General features: G+C 43.2%; 1 protein-coding gene across 3 annotated transcripts in view; it reads left to right on the forward strand.

Moving 5' to 3' along the window:
* BCAS3 (BCAS3 microtubule associated cell migration factor) overlaps positions 1–19226 on the forward strand; it is a 355971-nt gene that overhangs the window by 315260 nt on the left and 21485 nt on the right. For all 3 annotated transcript variants that reach the window (XM_034068741.1, XM_034068742.1, XM_034068743.1), the window contains one exon: positions 17147–17314. In XM_034068741.1, coding sequence (XP_033924632.1) covers positions 17147–17314 — 168 coding nt within the window. The remainder of the gene's footprint in view (positions 1–17146; positions 17315–19226) is intronic.

Here is a 19226-nt window from a genome sequence, read left to right on the forward strand (position 1 = left end):
ATACGCATCGTGCCATTGTTCTGTTCAGTCCTTGACATACACCACCAAGCAATTTTGTCTTGAACTCCCATTCTTCTATTTAGCCAAGAGTGTAATGTTAAATAAATCTGAGGTTGCACTTGAGGACTTCCCAATCAACTGAAGAGTGAACCCTGAAGCAGAAGTTGTATTTAACAAAACGGACTTACAATTATTATTCATAAATGTTCATGTTATGGCTGCAGTTGTTTCGCTTCTTTCTTTTACAACCCTATAAATTGTATACAGAACATAAAGGCTTTACTTCTTAAATAAATGTTTTGCAGCCGCCATAAATTATCTTTCTTGCATTCATAATGAAAAAAAAATCACTGTTTGATGTTTTATATCCTCTTCCCTAAAATGTAAAATATGGTTCTTGGAGCCAGATTTTATCTCATTTGAAAATAAAAGAAGGTTCATTTCCTACTAATTTTTTTCAGTCTTAGGTTTGGAGTTCCCATGAAATGTTGCCCAATCTGCAAAGCAGTGTTACAGTAAACTCTGCTTTATCTAAGGGTTTGTGTTTGAGTTGTACCAGTGTTAATAGTCATCATCATGAAATGACTAATGAACATCACCTGAGTCTCTTTTGTTTAATCCCTAATGTTGGTTGTATTTCATCTTTCTATGCACCCCAAGTCACTGGTTGAATATGGATTGTTGAGCTTTTCTCTATGCCAGCCCTAGGAGGACCCTGCCCCAGCATTTCTGTCCTGGAAGCAGGCCTTGCTAAACTCCCGGCTCACTGGTTTGCAAAGCAAACTTCAGCCTTGTACTATTTACCTTGGCAAGTGCATGACCAGATTGATGATCTGTAAAGTGGATTTGTTATTTGGCTGTTTGCTTTGGCAGCTCTTGAAAGCAGTTTGCTGATTACAGTCCCAGATGTCATTGCATACGTTACTGTTCACTATAAGTTTCTTTTAAAGTTTTAATTTCAGCCACAAATACTATTAAGCTTTTTGCACCTTTCTGTCTTTAACTCATGGATATTAAATATCAAGAGCAGACAGCCTTGATTTCCTTAAATTTTCCTCTGATTATCCTTGTTGGCCTCCTCCAGGCATCTCTGTAATGCTGGCAGCCAGGAGAGATGCTGCTGGCTTACCCCCCAGTCGGTGCTGTTCCCATCCATGCCATAGGCGGTTGCAAGTTGGTCACATGCAGAGTTTTCTAATTGTAGATAACCTGGAAAATTGACATAGCATTTTGATAAATTACCAGGTTTAACATGACCAAATACTTGAGTCAGTAGAGAAGATCAGGAGTCTTGTTAACTAAAATAGCCCTGTGCCCTGTTTGTATTAGGGTAGGCACAAAAGGAACATGCACCTTCAGAGGTGGTATTTCTGGGTTATATGCATCTCATGTAACTATTATCTTGTTTTTTAAAGTCTCTCAAACCTGAATAAGCAATTGGGCAAATCAATAGGCTCAACATTGATTTGTTTCTGAGTCAGATAATCCCAGATTTAGCTCTGATGCCAGCAGTGCCCATGCTCCGGAGTGCTCCACTCCCAGCCCCGTGTGCACAGCCATTAGGATTAGGGTTGAGGAATACCAGGGTATTTTATTTCCACGGTGCCTCAAAGTGCATTTGCCCTTCTAAAGTCCAGTAACAGGCACATAAAAAGCTCAGCTGGGTGTTTGCTGCTCACCACCATGAGCACTGCATGGCTGCCAAGGGAGCAGAGTGGGTGCCTGGCACAGTCCCACATGGACGGCTGATTGCTGGTCCTGGGTTTGAGCAGTTAAACCATCCTTCCTGGACAGGAACATTCTTTTTGGTGGGCTTACTTTCAGCTTTGAAATACTTGAGTTTAAGAAGTTCATTCACTTCAAGTAAGTTTACTTTTTGAGGGGAGGATATCATTGTAGTATTTTTGGCCACTGCTTGAAAATTCCTCTAACCCTTTACTATAATAAGCAAATTGAGGAGATTAAAGACACATTACACTGCCAAATGGGTTTTCTACACAGGGTGACATATATTTTTTCTGTGGAAAAGGTTGTGGGGGTTTTTGTGAGCTGCTATGCTTTTTTTAGCACTTCCTGTTTTATTGTGTTTGAAGTGTCTTTGTGGTGACCTGTTGGGGTAAGATTCTTCCATATGGAAGTGTTTCTTCAACTTTTAATCATTTTGTTTAAAAAAAAAAAGAAAAAAAGAAGAAAAAAAGAAAGATTTTTAGTCCGATTTGCAGATGTCTCTGGTTTTGTTCGCGGAGACCTTGTCCAGCTCACTACAGTGTTGTAGAAATGGGAGTCATGATGACTTCTTTATACACAACGTGAAGATCACATCCATGTTCTAAGTTAGGTACCTTCTTTAAAATCTGTTTAAAGTCTGTAGGAAAGCCTTTCTTTGTGTTTTCATCATATTCCTTTAAAGGTTTGAGGTGAAACCCTGCCTTCACTGAATGCCTTGGCAGAACTCCTGTTGGTTTTGGTGGTATTTCACCAGTAGATCCCAACACTCTTGTAGGCATCTCTGAAGTCAAGTAATATCAGGATAACAAGCAGTTCTGTCCAGTGCCTGTTACTGGAGAAAACAATGCTGGGATTTTACATAGGGTCAAAAAAAGTTGCAAGTTTATTTTTAAGCCTACGAGACAAAATTCTTCATTAATGTGCAACAGAATGCATTTTCCCTGGGCTCATATTGGACTCGCTGGGTCGTAACTGAGACCAGAATTTGGACCACTGTCTTTGCATTAGAGCCGCATCCTGTTTCCTATTAGTTTTGACACTAACATCTGAATTTCAGATTTCTTCTTGTTTAGGTTTAACTGCTCAATCTGTGCATACAACAGACGTCTCGGGACCTCTCTGTAGTCGTCTGGTTTGCACCGGGTGCAAGGGCAAACCTTGGCATCTGCGCGAACAGGCGCTGGAGCAGCCCCTGCGTTTGACTTGGTAGAGCACAGTGTGTCATTACACAGACAGCTGGGGTTGTCGATCAGGCATCTCCAGACTTTCCCTCTGTATCATATCCTCAGCATTTTAACCATAAGAAAACTAGCTTTGACAGTATTTTTGAGCCCACATGTGAATACCACATGTTGAGGTCTCATGTCTGCAGTTTCAGTCCTAATTAAGTGTAGATGTAAGTACTGGGTATCGTATAAGGTCTTTGGCTCTCTGCAATTCACCACAAGCATCTAATTTCCACTTCCTTTGTCTTGGACCTATTATTTATATGAGAGGGGTAGGTGGACTCAGTGGTTACAAGTCTGTTGGATTATTATGTTTCTGTAGCTGTCATCCTGTCAAAGGTCCTGCAGAAATCTGTACTATGGACTTTTGCTAGTTTTTCATGGGTAAAATCCCTTTTCCTGCGGAAGGCTTGTCCCAGGTCTGTGCACAACTTAAGTCTTACTAAGCCCTGAAAATGTGTCTTAAATGGTGTATTGGCCTTGTGCCTGTTCTCAGCATGGAGGTGAATTGCATTCTTTATGAACAGGGAGGTTTCCAGTTCAGCTTTGGCTGTTTGTCTTCACTTAGGCCACGTTTGCTAAACCTGCCTAAAACTTTTGATGCTGGAGCACACAGAAGCTCAGGCCTTGCAGGCTTTCTGACCTAACAACAGGGTGGTTTGAAAAACAGCAGCTTTTTGATGTAGATGGGCATGGCACTCATCTGGTTTGGGTTTTCAGGGTGTTCCAAAGCTATATTGTTAGCTACAGGGGGTCTTTTGTGAGCAGCAATATGCACTAACTTGCTACTGAGACCTCAGATCATTCCCATGTATTTATTTCTGGAGAACTGAAGTTAAGTAGCTGTATTGTCTCATGTCTAGAGAAACGTAAGGCATAAGGTGGACATTCCCTTGTCCCAGCTGACAAACTAACGATTGATAGGGGGGTGGATTTGGGACTGGCTTTGAAAGTTGGTATGAAGAAGATTGAATTATGCACTTTATCATCCCTGGGTCACCTACCTGCTGTGCCCTGGTAGGGCTTCAGGGGTGCTGGGGAAAAGGAGCCTTTAGCTCAGTACAACTCTCCAGTCTAACTATTTCATCGCAACACCTCCAACAGATCTCACTTCCTCACTCCTTCCAAACAGTGTCCCAACTAGATGAAAATTAGCCAGTGCCTTAGTTTGCAGAGCTACAAAGGTCAAATGTCTTGGAGAAACAAGGTGTTAAGATGCTAATTCTCTCCCTTGCAATGGGAAGGCAGTTCTCTGCTCCGTTAAGCAGAAAATGCTGGTGGTCTTAAACATCTCTATTTTTGCCTCCTGTTTTGAATGCAATTAAACAAAATCTGCTGTAATTGCAGGGAGGATAACCAGCTGCCAGTGCAGTCTCAGATCCTGTCCTAAGATCAGTTATGAGGCAAATGGCTTGGGGAGGGAGCACAGACTGCAAGTGTGCTAGCAGAGGTCCTGGACTGGTCCCTGCCCTGTCTGTCCCCAGTGCGGGACATACAGGAAGCCTGTCCTGAACTTCTGTTCTCACACTGCACCTCCTACACTTGGAATCTTGTTTTCCACTTTTTGGAGATTTGTGAAACATATGCTTTGGAGGGGTCCCAATTTTTTTCACAGGAGGAAAAGAATTGCTCTCTGCGTTGTAAAAAGCCTCACGAAAAAGTACGTTCCTTCTTTATAATGGACTTGCCTGGCACAACTCAACAATCCCCATTTCTCATCACTTCACAGTGTACTTTTATAGGGTATAAAAATGGTGTTATGATCCATGTTCCCAAACCTTGCCTCAGCTAGCAAGAACATCAATAAACATGGCTTGATAGACACCAGAGCTGCACCGCTGTTTCCCTCGGTGCTTTGAACATGCCCTAACATATCTTTTGAATCTATTCTCCATATATGAAACTGCTTGTGCCTCTGTTGACCTTTTAATGTGTCAAAGGTAATACTTGTGTGCATAGGAAAAGTTACACATTCCCAGTCTGGTCACTTGCTCTACTTGGAAGTATTTCCTGTACTTCGTCTCACTTCGCACTTGATAGTCTCTTTCCTTGACCTAATCTGCAGATAGGGTCAGTGTACCTGGGACTGGCAAAAGATTTTACTTCATTTCTCCTCCCTTTCTTTTTTGCTTCTCTCTCTGTAAAATTATTGTTATTTCCTCGGTTCACAACTGAGATGATGGGTGGATGTTTGCGCCATTAGGTGCTCTGTTCCAGGGAATTCTGTCTCTGTCCCAAGGCTTCCAGCGCAGAGGCTCCTTTCACCTTGATCTTTCAGCAGAGCACTAAGACATTTGGCAAGTTTCTTGTGACATTTTTTGCTGCTGTCCAGGGCTTTTGAGAGATTCCCCTTGGACAGCTTCCACCTTTGAGCTTGCCCACTGTAAGAAATACTTCCACTTGTATTTACACAGCCACATCATCAGACCTGCTGCATCCCTCTCACATCTTCATCAGTCAGTACCTGGCACTCACTCACTCACCTCTTTGGATTTGCTTCTCTTTGGTTTTAAAGCAAGTTTTCCCTCCTGACACCTTGTGCCAAGTGTGCTTGTAGATGGCTTTGTGGTGGTGGGAAGATCATTGAGACACAGGGTTGGAACAGTGGTTGCTCCAATGAGTTTGCAGATCATTACTCTGCTGACAAAAGCAAGACTGTTGGAAAGTGATCCCCTCTGTGAAACATCTGTAGTTTCACTCATCATTTTAGGCTGGAAAAGGTGTAGGATCAGCTGCTACCTGAGTTATAGGATTCTCCCTAATAATTAGATTTCCATATTAAATACCCCAGAAACTTATGATTAGCCCCCACTTCTGACAGTTCAAAGCGGCTTAATTCTACTGTAAAACTGTCAGCAGTGATTTTCTTTTTTTTAAGATGGATTTTGGTCCTTGTACAGAAGTACTTTGTGCTAAATTCCTTTTCAACCAAACACACTTGTCATTTCTCAGCCATTCAGGACCATAAACTCCATCTTTGGATTTTTACATGCTGAACTTAGATTCTAATGATGGATACTTGTTTATAACACGCTGAAGATTTTTGTTAGCTTTCTGGCATAAAAATTGGAATCTTCTCTTTTGATTCGTGGTTATTAGTAGTAGGTTTATCCTTTCAAATATATGTACAAGCTAAGATTTAAGTGGAATATTTATTGTCCACAAGAATGGTAGTGTGCAGCTCTCAGAATCTATCTTGCTTTGGCAAGCAGCACTGTTATAATCATCAAACTATTCATATGGACTAAAGGTAGTTTCACAGGAGGACTTAGGCATTGGAGCCCAGAAGGTCACAGTACCTGGTATTAGATGCTAGGGTCTCTGGGGAGAGATGAGCTTTTCTCCCCTGCCTGGCAGGGCTGTGCATAATGGGCAGCTCCATGTCTGGGTGGGAAGGGTCCTCTGTTTGCTGGGGTGCTTAAGCTATGAAGTGTATTTAGAGGCTGCTGGAAAATGTGTGCAGAGCTCACTGGCTGAATCAGGCTTTGCTTTTAGCCATGAACAGGGAACCGTCTTTTCCTAACTCCAGTTTGCATTTGAAATTGTTACTTCAGATTGCCAAGTGCAAATATGAGGCATGCAGAAGGGTAGATCTCCTGCCCTTTGAGTACAGTCTTTGCCAAGGATGAGAGTGAGATGAGTTAAATGACCGAAAGCTTTAGGCTAGGACATGCCAGTTGCAATAATTTTTTCACTCCATCATCTCACCTTGCAATGTCGCTCTGCCTTATCCAGCCACCAGATGTCTGATGGATAACATAAGTGACAAGGGCAAAACCTCCTTAACGTATGCAGAGGAAAACTTCAGACAGCAAGGACGGGTCTGCTGGCTCCTGACCAGCTGGGTCCTGCCTGGCCCTTCCAAAGCCTGTCTGGGTAGAGTGAAATCCTCCTTTGGTAGGAGATCAGAACTTGGTACAGCAAGTCACCAAGTGCTCTGGCCCCGCTCCAGCAGCACACTTAAGCGCACACTTAACTTACAGCATATATATACTACCACTGAAGTCACTGTGGCTGTTTGCATGCTTGAAATTAAGTATATGCTTAAGCTGGCTTGGGACCAGGGATTTCAGTGCTTTGTAGGTCCAGTCCATGCTGGAGCTTAGATAACTAGCTCGTGCAACTTGGCACGTGCCTTTAATGAATTCAGAATCGGGCCAAAAGAATTTATCTTCCCAGACTTGGAAGTCTTACAAGGAAACAAGTTTAAGGTTTTTTGAATTTTTATTATTTTCTAAACATAAAATTTCATATTTCTCTGTAGTCTTTAAAGAAACATTTTCCTGGCGTTCTTGGAGGGATCTAGAGAGCAATTTCCAAGATGCCCAGAGATGATAGAAAGGTATCCAGGACCTGCTGCCTGGCCAGGGCAGGGCTCAGTGGCTCTGGGGGTCCCATCTGTGGTTTTGTACCTTCTGGGAAGATGTGGCATTGCACTGGCTTGTCCTGGCAGAAGGTTTCTTTCTGGGCAGCTCTGGCACAGACTTCCCCTTGGGTGAGTTACTTAAACCTTGGTGTTCTGGCGCTTCTCTGGTGTAGCAATCTTCATAACTTGTTTTGTCTCAGCTAAGTTTCCAGACCCATTCCTGATGTTAATAGTTCTGTATCCTTACGGCAGCCGCTCAACTGCCCGAACACGATCGTCTCAATCACTCTGGTTTAATAGCTGAATACATCTTGTGCTGTTTGTGAAGTATATTACAATACCTGTAGGGAAGTTGTGATTAGAGCAGGCTGTGCACGTAGCATTAGATATAACCTCTAATAAATTAAATGCTAACACACATTTGCTACAGAAAGTATTAGAAGGTCATCATCACTCTGCTGTTACTCCCTAAGGAAAAGCCAGTTTACAACATAAGTGTATGGCAAGGAGTTACATTGCTGACATGAAACCCCCTGCTATAAATGACTCAGTTATGCTCATTTCTATGAAGCTGTTGCAAACCATGAATGCCTCATTCTTAATGAATGTTGCAGGCAACGTTGAGCTGGGCAGCAGTGGGCAGGGGCATGAGGCAGGCAGGCGAGGGCAGGAGCCAGGGCATTGCCATGTATGTGCTGGGCAGTGACAGGCAGGGAAGTAGAAATCACCCTGCAAGCTCTTCCCAAACCCCCAGTGAGTGCCTAGTATTTGCAAGTGAGTTTTATTCATCCTATATACAAGTAGTTATTAGACAGTAGCTTGGAACCGTTGAGTACATTATCTCATAGTGAGGTAATACAAATAAATTACAAGTTGGAGGCCCAGAGCGGGGTTAGTGATGCACCTTAGGAAAATATTTTGGTTTCTGTTTATACATCAGCTGGGTTGTGAAATGTTTCATCTGGAAAAGGTGATATGAGACCAGAGGAACATTTGCTATTATAATGCAGAAAATATTTCAGTTTCATTCTTAACTGGTTGCTAGTGATATAAACCAAGTTTCACATTTGCAGAGCTTCAAGGGCTGCTCAGCCGTGTTCCTGCAGATTCTCTTCTGCAACCTTTCTCCTGGCCAATCAGAAGCTGCTCCTTTATTTCCCCTTGTTGTGAACATTGTGTGTGTATTATTTATAATGAAGAAGTTACCTAAAGCCCAGCAGCAGGCTCTGTCTCTGATAGACCCTGTCTTCTGAGTGGGAGGGCATTAAGGATGCTCAGACAAGAGTAAGAGCTGTGTCCATCCCTCCTGTGCAGCTCCATCCAGGCAGGTCTGTGATGAGGAAACCTTCACCCCTCCTTTTCAGTGTGTTTAAAATACAGGATCCCCTTGCCATTCAGCTGTGGAGAAACTGTACCCATGATCTGGGGGTTGGAACTAGATTACCTTAAGGTCCTTTCCAAGCCTAACCATTCTATGATTCTATGAACTTGGCCTTTCCAAGCATTTCACTCTATTACACAAGACGGAGTCTCTTATTACAATTTGAGTGATATATTAGTATATAGCACAGTTCCAATGTTTTTTCAACACTAAGATTTTTTTAATTCAAATGAAACAATCAGAATTAAATTCCTTGGCTCACACAGTTACCACTAATTCTCAAGCAATATGACAAATCCACGCTTGTGTCTCAAAGTGTAACATAAGATCTTAGTTATCCAGAAAACCCCGATGAGTTGTCAGATCTTTCCTTACTTGTGGGTAAATATGAGCCTTCTATAATCCATTATATGTCCTTTGTACGTATATATGTGCATTTGCACATGCCACAAGATTGATAATACACAAGATAAATCTTGCTGTTTTCTTAAGGGAAGTAATATATTACTCAAGTCCCTCCAGTGGAATTGGCACATTTGTACCTCACCAAGTGAGCTTGCTGAGGCAGGGTATGCCTGCAGACCTCTTCCAAAGAGTTCAGAAATGACTTGGTATATAAACAAATAACCAAATAAGGACCATTAGGTAGTGTCACAAAAATACCAGATGTGTCTTACGCAGCTTTTCCCAGTGAAACCAATACAAAGGCTTCAGCATCATAAAATTGAGGCTTTTATTCAGATGAGAAGTAAAACAAAGACTCGTCTAAAAAAGCCTCCACTGAGATTTAATGGAATTCCTTGTGTGTTTAAATTTCCTAGGCATCGTTGAAAATCTCAATAATCATCTTCTTGTAAGCTTAACTAAGTCGTAGATCTTCAGAGTGGGAAACGTTACTAGGAGAAAAAAAGTTACTGGATTTTCTAATTTTAACCAGGACTGGGAATTATAAGTATGTGAATACCACAAGAAAACATTTCCAACCTTGCACAAACTGAGAAGTGCTGAAGATCTTCTGTGAATCCTTTTTTAATGAAATTTCCAGACCTGGAGGTTGAAAGAACATCAGGTGAAGCTTTTCTGCTCTGCGGAGCTGTACGTGGTAAGGCGCAGCCGCCTCAGCTACCCTGACTGGTGCAGAACTCTCTGTCCTTCAGGACACTCTCTGTCAGGATTAAATGTAAAGAAACGTTAATCTCCAAGGGGGCTTGGGGCTGATTGTAGCATTCCTGACTTTTTCCAGGCGTTCTCATTCTGTAAAGCTGTAAAGAGTTAAAATATGCAAGAATCTTGCTATTCAAAGGGGGGAAACATTTTTTTCCTTAGAAATTAATTTTATTACAAAGGGGTATTTTTTTAAACCATAATAGCATCCAATTATACTGTAGTTTCCATATCTTTTTGCTTTTAGACCACTAAATATATTGCATCCAGTGTTGTAAGAAATGCACTCATTTTTCCATGTCCTGTGTCCCTTATGCTACACGAGTCTCTCCTCTTCCATCAGTGCCTGCAGGATGCAGCAGCAGCCGCCTCTGCCCACAGCAGAGCCTGTGCTTGCCCCTGACCCCTGTGTTACTCTTTAAAGCAAGATGACAGAGTCCTGTGCTTCTGGTACTGCGAAACCGCAGCATAAATTTCCCCAATGACACCAAACACACATTTTTTTGCATTTTATCTTTTTAAGTCCTGCTTTGGATGGATGTAACATCCTGCCTCTAGTTTTTAAACCGTCCCGTCTCTCTCCCATGTCCTTTTGCTAACCTCCATGCCTCTGGGGAAGCCAGGAGCTCTGCCAGAGCTGCAGGAGCCCTCGGTGATGCTCAGGGGGCTCTGGGGGGATTGGTTCAGGTTTTGCCAGCTTGGGGCTAGGCATTGATGGTGCAATGACACTCGGGTCCCTCGTTTGGTGGCCAGGTGTATTACCAGCGGGCTGGTGTGAAACTACAAGCGGATGGCATATGACAGTTGCAGGGAGCATTCAAGGCAAAGGCAGAGTTTAATAAATATACTTAATCATTTATGTTTTGACCTTAACCCAGACTCGTACTCAGACACAGAAAGCAGAGAGTTGAAAACGTACTTTGTCAAGGCTCCTTTGGCTGATGCAGTGGTAAAACAGGGCAGCCTTGCTCTGAGGAAAGGCAGATCCTTCAGAAAGGAGAGTAAAAGGTCAGAACTAATCCAAAAGGACAAGCAGTGTATGTCTGTGTGTATATTGGGTTTCACATATGAAATCCAGTCATGATAAATCTGATGGCTTTAGAAACATCTACTTTGATTAATGAAAACATAGTTCCCATAGACCATGGGTTTCGTACTTCAAAGTTCTCCTGGATTTAGGACCTTAGGTTTTGCTTATTCATATAACATGCAGGAAACTATTTTTAAATGAATAAGGGAGTTTAAAAAAAAGAGAAAGGCAAATGTTTCAGCATCAGTGGTACAGATAGACTGGGTAATAAGGAGCAAAATTAACAAACAACAGACATTTTATTATGCATTTTACAATAATGTTTACATTCTTTCCTCTATATTTGTTTTTCCTTGAAAAGATTTATGTATTTATAAGAATATCTCACTGCTCCAGCTCTGAAAATTGCAGCCTCGCTCACATTTGAAAGCCTTCAGGACGGCTGTGATCGCTGGCTATGTTCCTAATCATCTGAAATGCTTCTCCTGAGCCGCTGGTTAACCCCTTGTGCAGGACCAGAGAAGACAGCATTTGTCAGGGTGGTGAGGAGGAGGGCGAGGTGGTCCTGAAGGACCTGCCAAGCTCACACCGTGGCAGCTCTGTGACCCTGAATGGCACCATCCATTGCATTGCCACTCTCCTGAGCTGGGCAATTGGACATAGGCAACCTCCTACCCAACCCCTCGCCTTCACCCCTGCAGAGCCGCCGGGCATGGGGGCTACGGGGCCACCCTGCTGCCTCTTGTTCCTCCCGGCAGCTGCGTGTTTGCTTAAAACTCATTTAGAAGTAATGACAGAGGAATAAACAGTGTTCTTGTTTACAAGTCTGCAGCGTGCTGAGGGATGCAGGAACCTCTTGGCCTCACTCAGCCAGAAGTTCAAAGGGATTTGAAAGTGTTCGCTGCCTGTGGGACTGGGTACCCTGACTGAAGTCTCCATTAATTAAATGCACTCACAGGATACAGAGCTGATGAGTAATGTCCTGTTTATAACAGAACTGTGAGCGATTCTGGAAGAAAAGAAGCTCCGTGGGAGGGAAGATGACAGGGAAATACAGTTACTTGCAAAGGCTGTGGCTCCTGCTATCAATTCCAAAGGTAGTCATTAACACTCACACCTTAATTTAACAGCCACGCCGTGGAGGTGAGCTGTTGCAAAGCCGGTCACACGTAAGCTGGCATGCACGTGCCATGGGAGACAGGGAAGGATGGCAGCATGTAAGGCGTGCCCGGGAAGGGATCAGCAGCACGTGCCACTGAGCACAGGCACGTGTTCAAAAGTCAGATATGGGGCAGGTTGGGGAGATGCAGCTTCCTCCACACTTAAATGAGGCATTCGCACAGATCCCCGTTCCAGTACTGAGAGCTGCTGCTTTGCAGCATTCCCCCTGGAGTAACAAAGTTATGGCATGAAAGTGAATTGGCAAACCGTGTAGGAAAGTTCAACCTTTAATGTTTAAACGGGGTATGTTACAGTTTGACTCACTACTCTGGGCAAGGAATTTCCATGTGCTGGTTCCTCACACGCCCTTGGGGTTCTCGCTCCTGAGGCTTTTCTGGGCAGCTCTGTCATGCTCACACTGTGGTTACCGGTGCGTCCGGTGCCGAGTGGGTTGGGACTCCCTTCAAAGTCTACTCCTGCTTCTGCACAGGCCAGAAAAGGCAGAGGCTTGGTGATGGGCGGCCCCTCCTCTCTCTCCAAGGCAATCTTGGTCATGTCCCAGGATCTGCTTGTCTCTGGGGGTCAAACCCCCATCCCTTTCATGAGAAGGATGCATCTTTTATCAGTTAAAATTGGGAGATCATTTCCTCCCCTATTTACTCTGTTACTTTTGCTCACACGTATGTTGCAATATGCAAGGTGAGGCTCAAAACTGTCAAGCTCTTTAATAGAACCATTACTGTATTTTTGGAGAACGCACTCATTTTGATTTACTGTTCCTTAGAAGACAGGAAATGGAGCTACTTGATTTCATATTTGAAACAAAGCCATCCAGAGGTTTAATGAAAAAAATTTCCCCTGGCTTTCAAATTAAAGGGCGATGGTGAAAGATTTAGCTTGGCTATTTTGGCTTAAAAAAATAACACACTAGAAGCATTAAAACGTTTTGTAAAAATACTTTTTACTACTACAGTTTTCAGAGAGGAAAATGAGCTTCTCTGGGTCTCTCAGTCTTGGTAGGGCTGCGAAATGAAAGGATGTTTCCAAGGTTTTTGGGGGTTTTTTGTTTGTTTTGTTGGGTTTTTTCCTTCTGTAGAATTTATTTTCCGTGCATATTCAAAGCCTTGAAACAATTGCAATGCAAAAGACAAATCCTGGGCTTCTAAGCAAGGTAATTTGGTATGAGTAATAACAGAAGCCTTTGCCGTTAATAAAATGCGAGAAACATTAAGCAGAAAGACGGGGGGGGCCTGATTCTGCTCCATCAGCAGTGGTGTGAGTAAAGGGCAATGATCGTTGGGAGGCAAATGTCAGTGGAAGGACAGAAGGGGGAGATCAGTATCAGGAAAAAATTAATGTTTTAACAGGAAAATCCTGCGTGTGGAGCAGAATTAGCTTGGAGTGTTCGGGGCAGTGTAAAGCTAAACACGCTGCAATTGCAAAACAAAGCACTTTCAACCGTGTTGCTTGAGCCAAAGTTTCTGCCTGTTCCATTTAGTTTAATTTGGGCTTGATTTTTACTTATCATGGGGCTGGGTCAGTGCTTGGGTATCATACAAAAGAGGCTAATGGTCTTAATTTCCACCTGGTTTCATCCTCTGTGAATAAGGGGAGAAGTAAATGTTCTGCTAGCTTGAAAGCGCCACGCGATAGGATGAAATATTGACACAATTTTAAGTCAATGGGATTTTTTTCCCAGTGATTTAATGAGGTTTCACCAAGATTTCACTAGTAATTGCTTGACTAAAATAATACCTAATTTGTTTCTTTCTTGAGTTGTTTCTAAATGAATTGCTCCTTTTAGGTGGAACCTGTTCCACCACCAAAGCTGGGGGCCAGGAGAAAGGCTTCACACGTCAGGGTCTGATATTGGTGGCTGTCAGTAGGATTTCAGCAGTTTGTCAGTAAAGGCACGGGGCAAAGCCTGCCTTCTCTCAACCCTTCAGTAATCCCTTGCATCAGCAGGAGCTTTCTCAGCCACACTGCTTCTGTAGTCACACTTTGGCTGTAGGTTTGGGTGATTTTCAGAGCAGGACACTGAGGTTTGTTTGTAAACTTCTCTCTGGTCAATGATGGAGAATTTGATACGTTATCAACTGAGATACTGGGATTGAAAAGGGGAGAGCAAGGCAGCCAGAAAGAGAGATTACAATTTAATAAATAGCAAAGATACAGTTAGCTGCTATCAGTGTAAATTTAATGCCATTAGCTCATGTGCTGTTGGGAACAGTATCCATAGGGCAAAGTACCCAAAGGCTCCTGGGGAGCAATCAACCCATCTGCCATTCCATACACTTCACAAAAGAATTTTCCAAGGTGTAAAAATACCCAAGACTTAATTCTACCATGAAAACAAGTGTTTTACTTTGTGTGTGTGCTGTCTGCTGATACAGAGGCAAGAAGAACAGGAAGGTCCATGGTAGATGGTCTTGCTTTTCCTGAGACAATTTTGTTTTACATCAGAGAGGGAAAGAGTCAGGGCTTTATGGTAGGAAAAGACCTGCCTGTTCAAGCAAGGTCCCATTTTCTGCTCCAAGCCCCAAGTAACCTCAGTTGCACATCTGCATGTTCAGCCTCATGAGGAACCCATTTTATCAATGTATACCTTGAAGTGAGAAGGAATTTGTAGATTCCAATGCAACACAGAGCAGATGACAGAGTACTGTGGTGGCTGATGAAGCATAGCTGGATGCCTGGATGGGAATGTTATGGCCAAATATGAGCTCCTGTCATGGAGGAGTGAAAAGGGAGCCTCACACTTTTTTACCAGAAGACCTTCTGTGCAGTTAATCCCTCTAACCTGCATTTGCATTAACACTTGCAACCTCACACGTTGCTGCTGAGTTTTGGCAGCTCTTGGCCCTGATTGCAGAGGTAACACTGCACTTGTCTCCTTTGCTCTCTCTCAAGTATCTCAGGAGCCAGAGACTGGCGCTGTATGAAGTTTCTCCCTGTACACATATGCAGGCATCTTGGCAGAGCTTCAAAAGCCATTTGCCTTATTATTCATATGTCTGCTTATAGGAGCAGAAATGCTCCCATTTCTCACTTTCGGAATAAAGACAGGCACTAGTAAAGGGGAGATTTCTCATCTTTGGCACAACCCTGCAAACCTGTGGGAGCTCCCATTGCCACCCCAGGCTTTTGGGATGCAGGTTTAAAAGCCCCCCGTCCCCAGTAGCTCTCTGGGTATATAAACAACCCCATCAAAACCAGTTGAAGTTGATGGGGTCTTGGAGGTATGTGCAGAGTGGGGGTCTCAGGGTTGCATGAAACCACGGAAGGATGAACTTGACAAAAAAGGCCAAATTTTGCTTTTCCTCCTGCAGTTAGCATAGCTGACAATATGGAAATGTTGCAGAGACTTAAACATCAGCAAAATTACTTTGCCTCCTCACTGTATTTTCTCAAACAAGCTTCAAGAACCCTTGCTTTAAAACAAATTAGTAGACTGGAGTAACCTTATAAATCCAAAGACCCATTAAAAGTTGAAATATTTGGTTATTCCTCCTCTCAGTTTAAACTGGGATTCATCCAGAGTTCAAGTGCATGTATCACATAAGAGCCATGGTCCCATTTTGTAGAGGTCCATTTTAGTGTTGATGGTTTTCTAGTGCCAGGAATCTACTCTGCAGCCAGGCAAAGAGATAAATCAAAGTTGTGCGCGCTGATGAAATTCAGGAGCCAGAAGTCACCATTGCAGCCCATATAAATCCCTGAATGCCAGCCCTGGTGCTTTTGTCCATGCCATTAGAGTTCAAAATTATCTGCCCCTCTTTGCTGATGTATGGATTAACCGGCTGCCCGAGTGTTTACTAACGGTTATCACCCGGTACTTTGGACGTTATCAGAGGAAGGGACGCCTGCCGCGGGGCTTGGTCTCTCACCCTTTCTATTACCACCTGTCAGTGGCAGGGAGTGTGCTGTGAAGCTGTACAGTCACAGACTACAAGTGTAGATAGTTTCTGACGGCTGATCAAAGGGGAAAACCAAAGGCCTGATAACAAGGACGTGTTTCATGTACTTTTAACTTTGAGAAACATTGGCATTTGCATTTTTTCCCCTCGGTAGGCTGGCAGAAACCAGGCACAATAAATGCTGCATATTCAGTTACCTAATAGTTGAGTAAATGGTATGTGCTTGAAGCAACAAAGCATAACTATAATCTTGTTCCAAGTGGGAATGATTTAAGTAAGCCTTTGCAGAAGACTTGCTGTATAATAAAGTAGAATGATTTTAATTTGTACTTTGAAGTGATCTTGAATTCAGAATCTAATCTTTGCATTCAGCAGAACATCATACCCTGTTGTGAATGAGGTAACAAGTGCAAGTTAAGGGATTATTTTAAGCATCTTTTGTAGGTACGTGCTCTCCGTCACAATAACTGGTATCTTCAGTAGAGCACTGCTGATGAAAGGGTCTCTGCTTGCCCATGGTTGACCTAAAATTTCACAGTCCAGGAACAGAGAAAATCCACAGATAGCCCAGACTGAAGGAAGGGCTCGCTTTCTTCCTTCAGCAGACATGCTTCAAACACAAGGCAGAAAGCAAGCCCTCCTTTCTCACCAGTCTAAACACTGTTCTGCTTCTCTGTGCAAGAGCAAGAAAGGGATTTTAGCTGAAATTTGTGCCCATTAGCAAAGAACAAGCATAGATTTGGTTGATTCCATTGTCCAAGATGAGAAGGGGGAAGAAGGGTACTTGCCAGCAGCCCAATGAAAGACAGATCAACTTTAAGAATCACTTCTAGTGGTCTAGCATGTACTTAATAACACATACACAGTTTCTTAACATTACATGTCATTCACATCAGTGTCATTATGCTCATTTCCTGACTCTCGCTAGTGTTAGACCAGAATTGGGTCTGTATTTTCAATTTTACTTTTTGCTTACAACTGCTTGGTCAAAGCATTTAGGTCTCTGCTCACTCCTGCTGTGCTGTTAACACCAACATTTTAACTAACATGCTAAAATCAGCTTTTCAGGAGCTCAAAACACAAGAGCTTCTGTCTTCCCAGTGCAGTAAATAGTATGTATGGAAGTAGTTTAGTCCCAGGGTCTCCAAAACATCTCCTGTTTGTTTGTTGAAGGTGCCTTTGACCGGAGCGTGACCTTGCTGGAGGTGTGCGGGAGCTGGCCTGAGAACTTCGGTCTCCGTCACATGTCTTCCATGGAGCACACTGAAGAGGGCCTTCGGGAGCGCCTGGCCGATGCGATGTGCGAATCTCCCAGCAGGGACATAGTGGGATCAGGAACAGGTACAAAGAAGAGGTGTGATCAGAGATCACGTACATCTCACCCAATGGTGATTTTTGATTTTTTTAAGTTTTGCTTTTCCTTTTCTCTTTTACCTCTCTGATTAATCAGTTCTCTGGGTATCTATCTCAGTGTGAGAGAAGTCGTTTATAGAAACAAAGTAGTGGTAGAGCACACTCTGAGAAGCCTAAAGTAACTTGAAGAAAGATACTGGTGCTTGAAGCTTCCTTAACGTGTAGCTGTGACAAAGGATCTCCTTCCTCCCCTGCCAACTCAGAAGCATCTGAGTTTCTGTCCAGATTACTGCCCTTACACACCCTGCTGCAAACAATGTCATAATCCACATCCTCATTTTGTGTCCTGAATAGAGCCACTGCAAAGCACTGGTTCTGTAAATCCAAATTAATCCATCTTCATCAGTGTCCATTATATTGATAAATTATATCATCTGTTTAAGTAAATGGAATGGCACGTCAGAGATTATGCTGCTCAGAAGGGGCCCAATGGTAGGAGGTGCTCAGAAATGCTAAAGAGCAGTTATTGTGGTTTTATTGTCTCCATTAATTTTAACTTGTTTTAAATAACACCCTCTACTAAAAGGACCAGGCCCATCTTTGATCCAAACACCATTTGTGTTGTGACCAGCAGTTAATAGTAATGGTGGCTTCTAACATCAGCTGCCAGCCTGCTTGTCACTCTTCTGGCAGCTTGCCTGGGAAGGGAAAGGAGGACAAGCTCTGACAGAAACCTATGTGAATGCCAGCCTATGGACAGTACAGGATGTGTAGAGCAGAAGCTGTCTCTTCCTTTTGCTGTTGCCCTGAGGTATTGCTGGGGGCTTTGTGCTGCTCTGAGCAATCCCTGCTCCTGGAGAAGGCCCTGGGACTCTCCCACCATGGCTCATCCCCCTGCTTTGTGGGTAGGTCACTATTGAGCACATAGGCCACCAAACTGCTGCTACCTCCCACAGTCTGAAGGAGGAGGAGGCTGCAAAGAAGCAGAATTTATGCCCTTGTATGTAGGTACAGATAGCAATAATCAAGCTGCTGAGTGGTGCAGACGCACCCTTCATAGTCCAACTTGTCACCTTTCAAACTGTCTTTCCTCTGATTTCCATCTTGAAAAAGATGGAGCCAAGGGATCGTTTAAGATGTGGTATTAACAGAAAGAGTTGGTTGAACACTAAATATGGGTCTCAATTACAGATCTGGTGCAAATTCTCACCAACTTGTTGCCTTGGAAGAGGTACTTAGCATGTCCATGACTCCAGTGCTCCAGTCACTGCAATGAGGATAGACACCTCACATTGCTGGTGTGAAGTTTAATCAGCTTACGCCTGCAAAAGGCTGTGAAGGTGGAAAAACAGGCTGTGAAAATACACAAAGGCACCTATTTCATCACTTATTGACCCATACTGTGATCAGAGTGAACTTTGGGATGGTATCCACTTCCGACAATGGGTCAGCTCCCCTCAGGCTGTGTAAATTCACTGAAAGGTGAGGGGAATACCTTCTCTGAAGGCTGAAACCATCTAGATGTGCCAAGTGAAGGGGACTGGCTGCCCTAGAGACTTGACACTGTATTATATCGTAAACTGAGGACTTTGTGAGAGACAGAGGTTTATATTTTCTTTCCATTTTCACCAAACCTAGCTGCTAGCTGGGTGCCAACTTCTTTGGCATAAGATTAGGCTCAGAGTACTGCAGGTGTAAAGACAGAAAGCAACTGTTTATAGAGATGCTATCCCTGAGCTAACATTCATCCAAAGAGATTTCTCCGTGCTTTTCTTCCAGACACATAAATCTTCATAATGAGTGTAAGATAGGTGCCATCTCAAAGCAGGAAACGTAAGCAGCAATACTGAGTAACATGAGCACTGACCCATCTCACCCCATCCCACCACCCTTCTCTCGC

This window comes from Melopsittacus undulatus, chromosome 13 (assembly GCF_012275295.1).
Source record: "Melopsittacus undulatus isolate bMelUnd1 chromosome 13, bMelUnd1.mat.Z, whole genome shotgun sequence".
Classification (NCBI taxonomy): domain Eukaryota; kingdom Metazoa; phylum Chordata; class Aves; order Psittaciformes; family Psittaculidae; genus Melopsittacus; species Melopsittacus undulatus.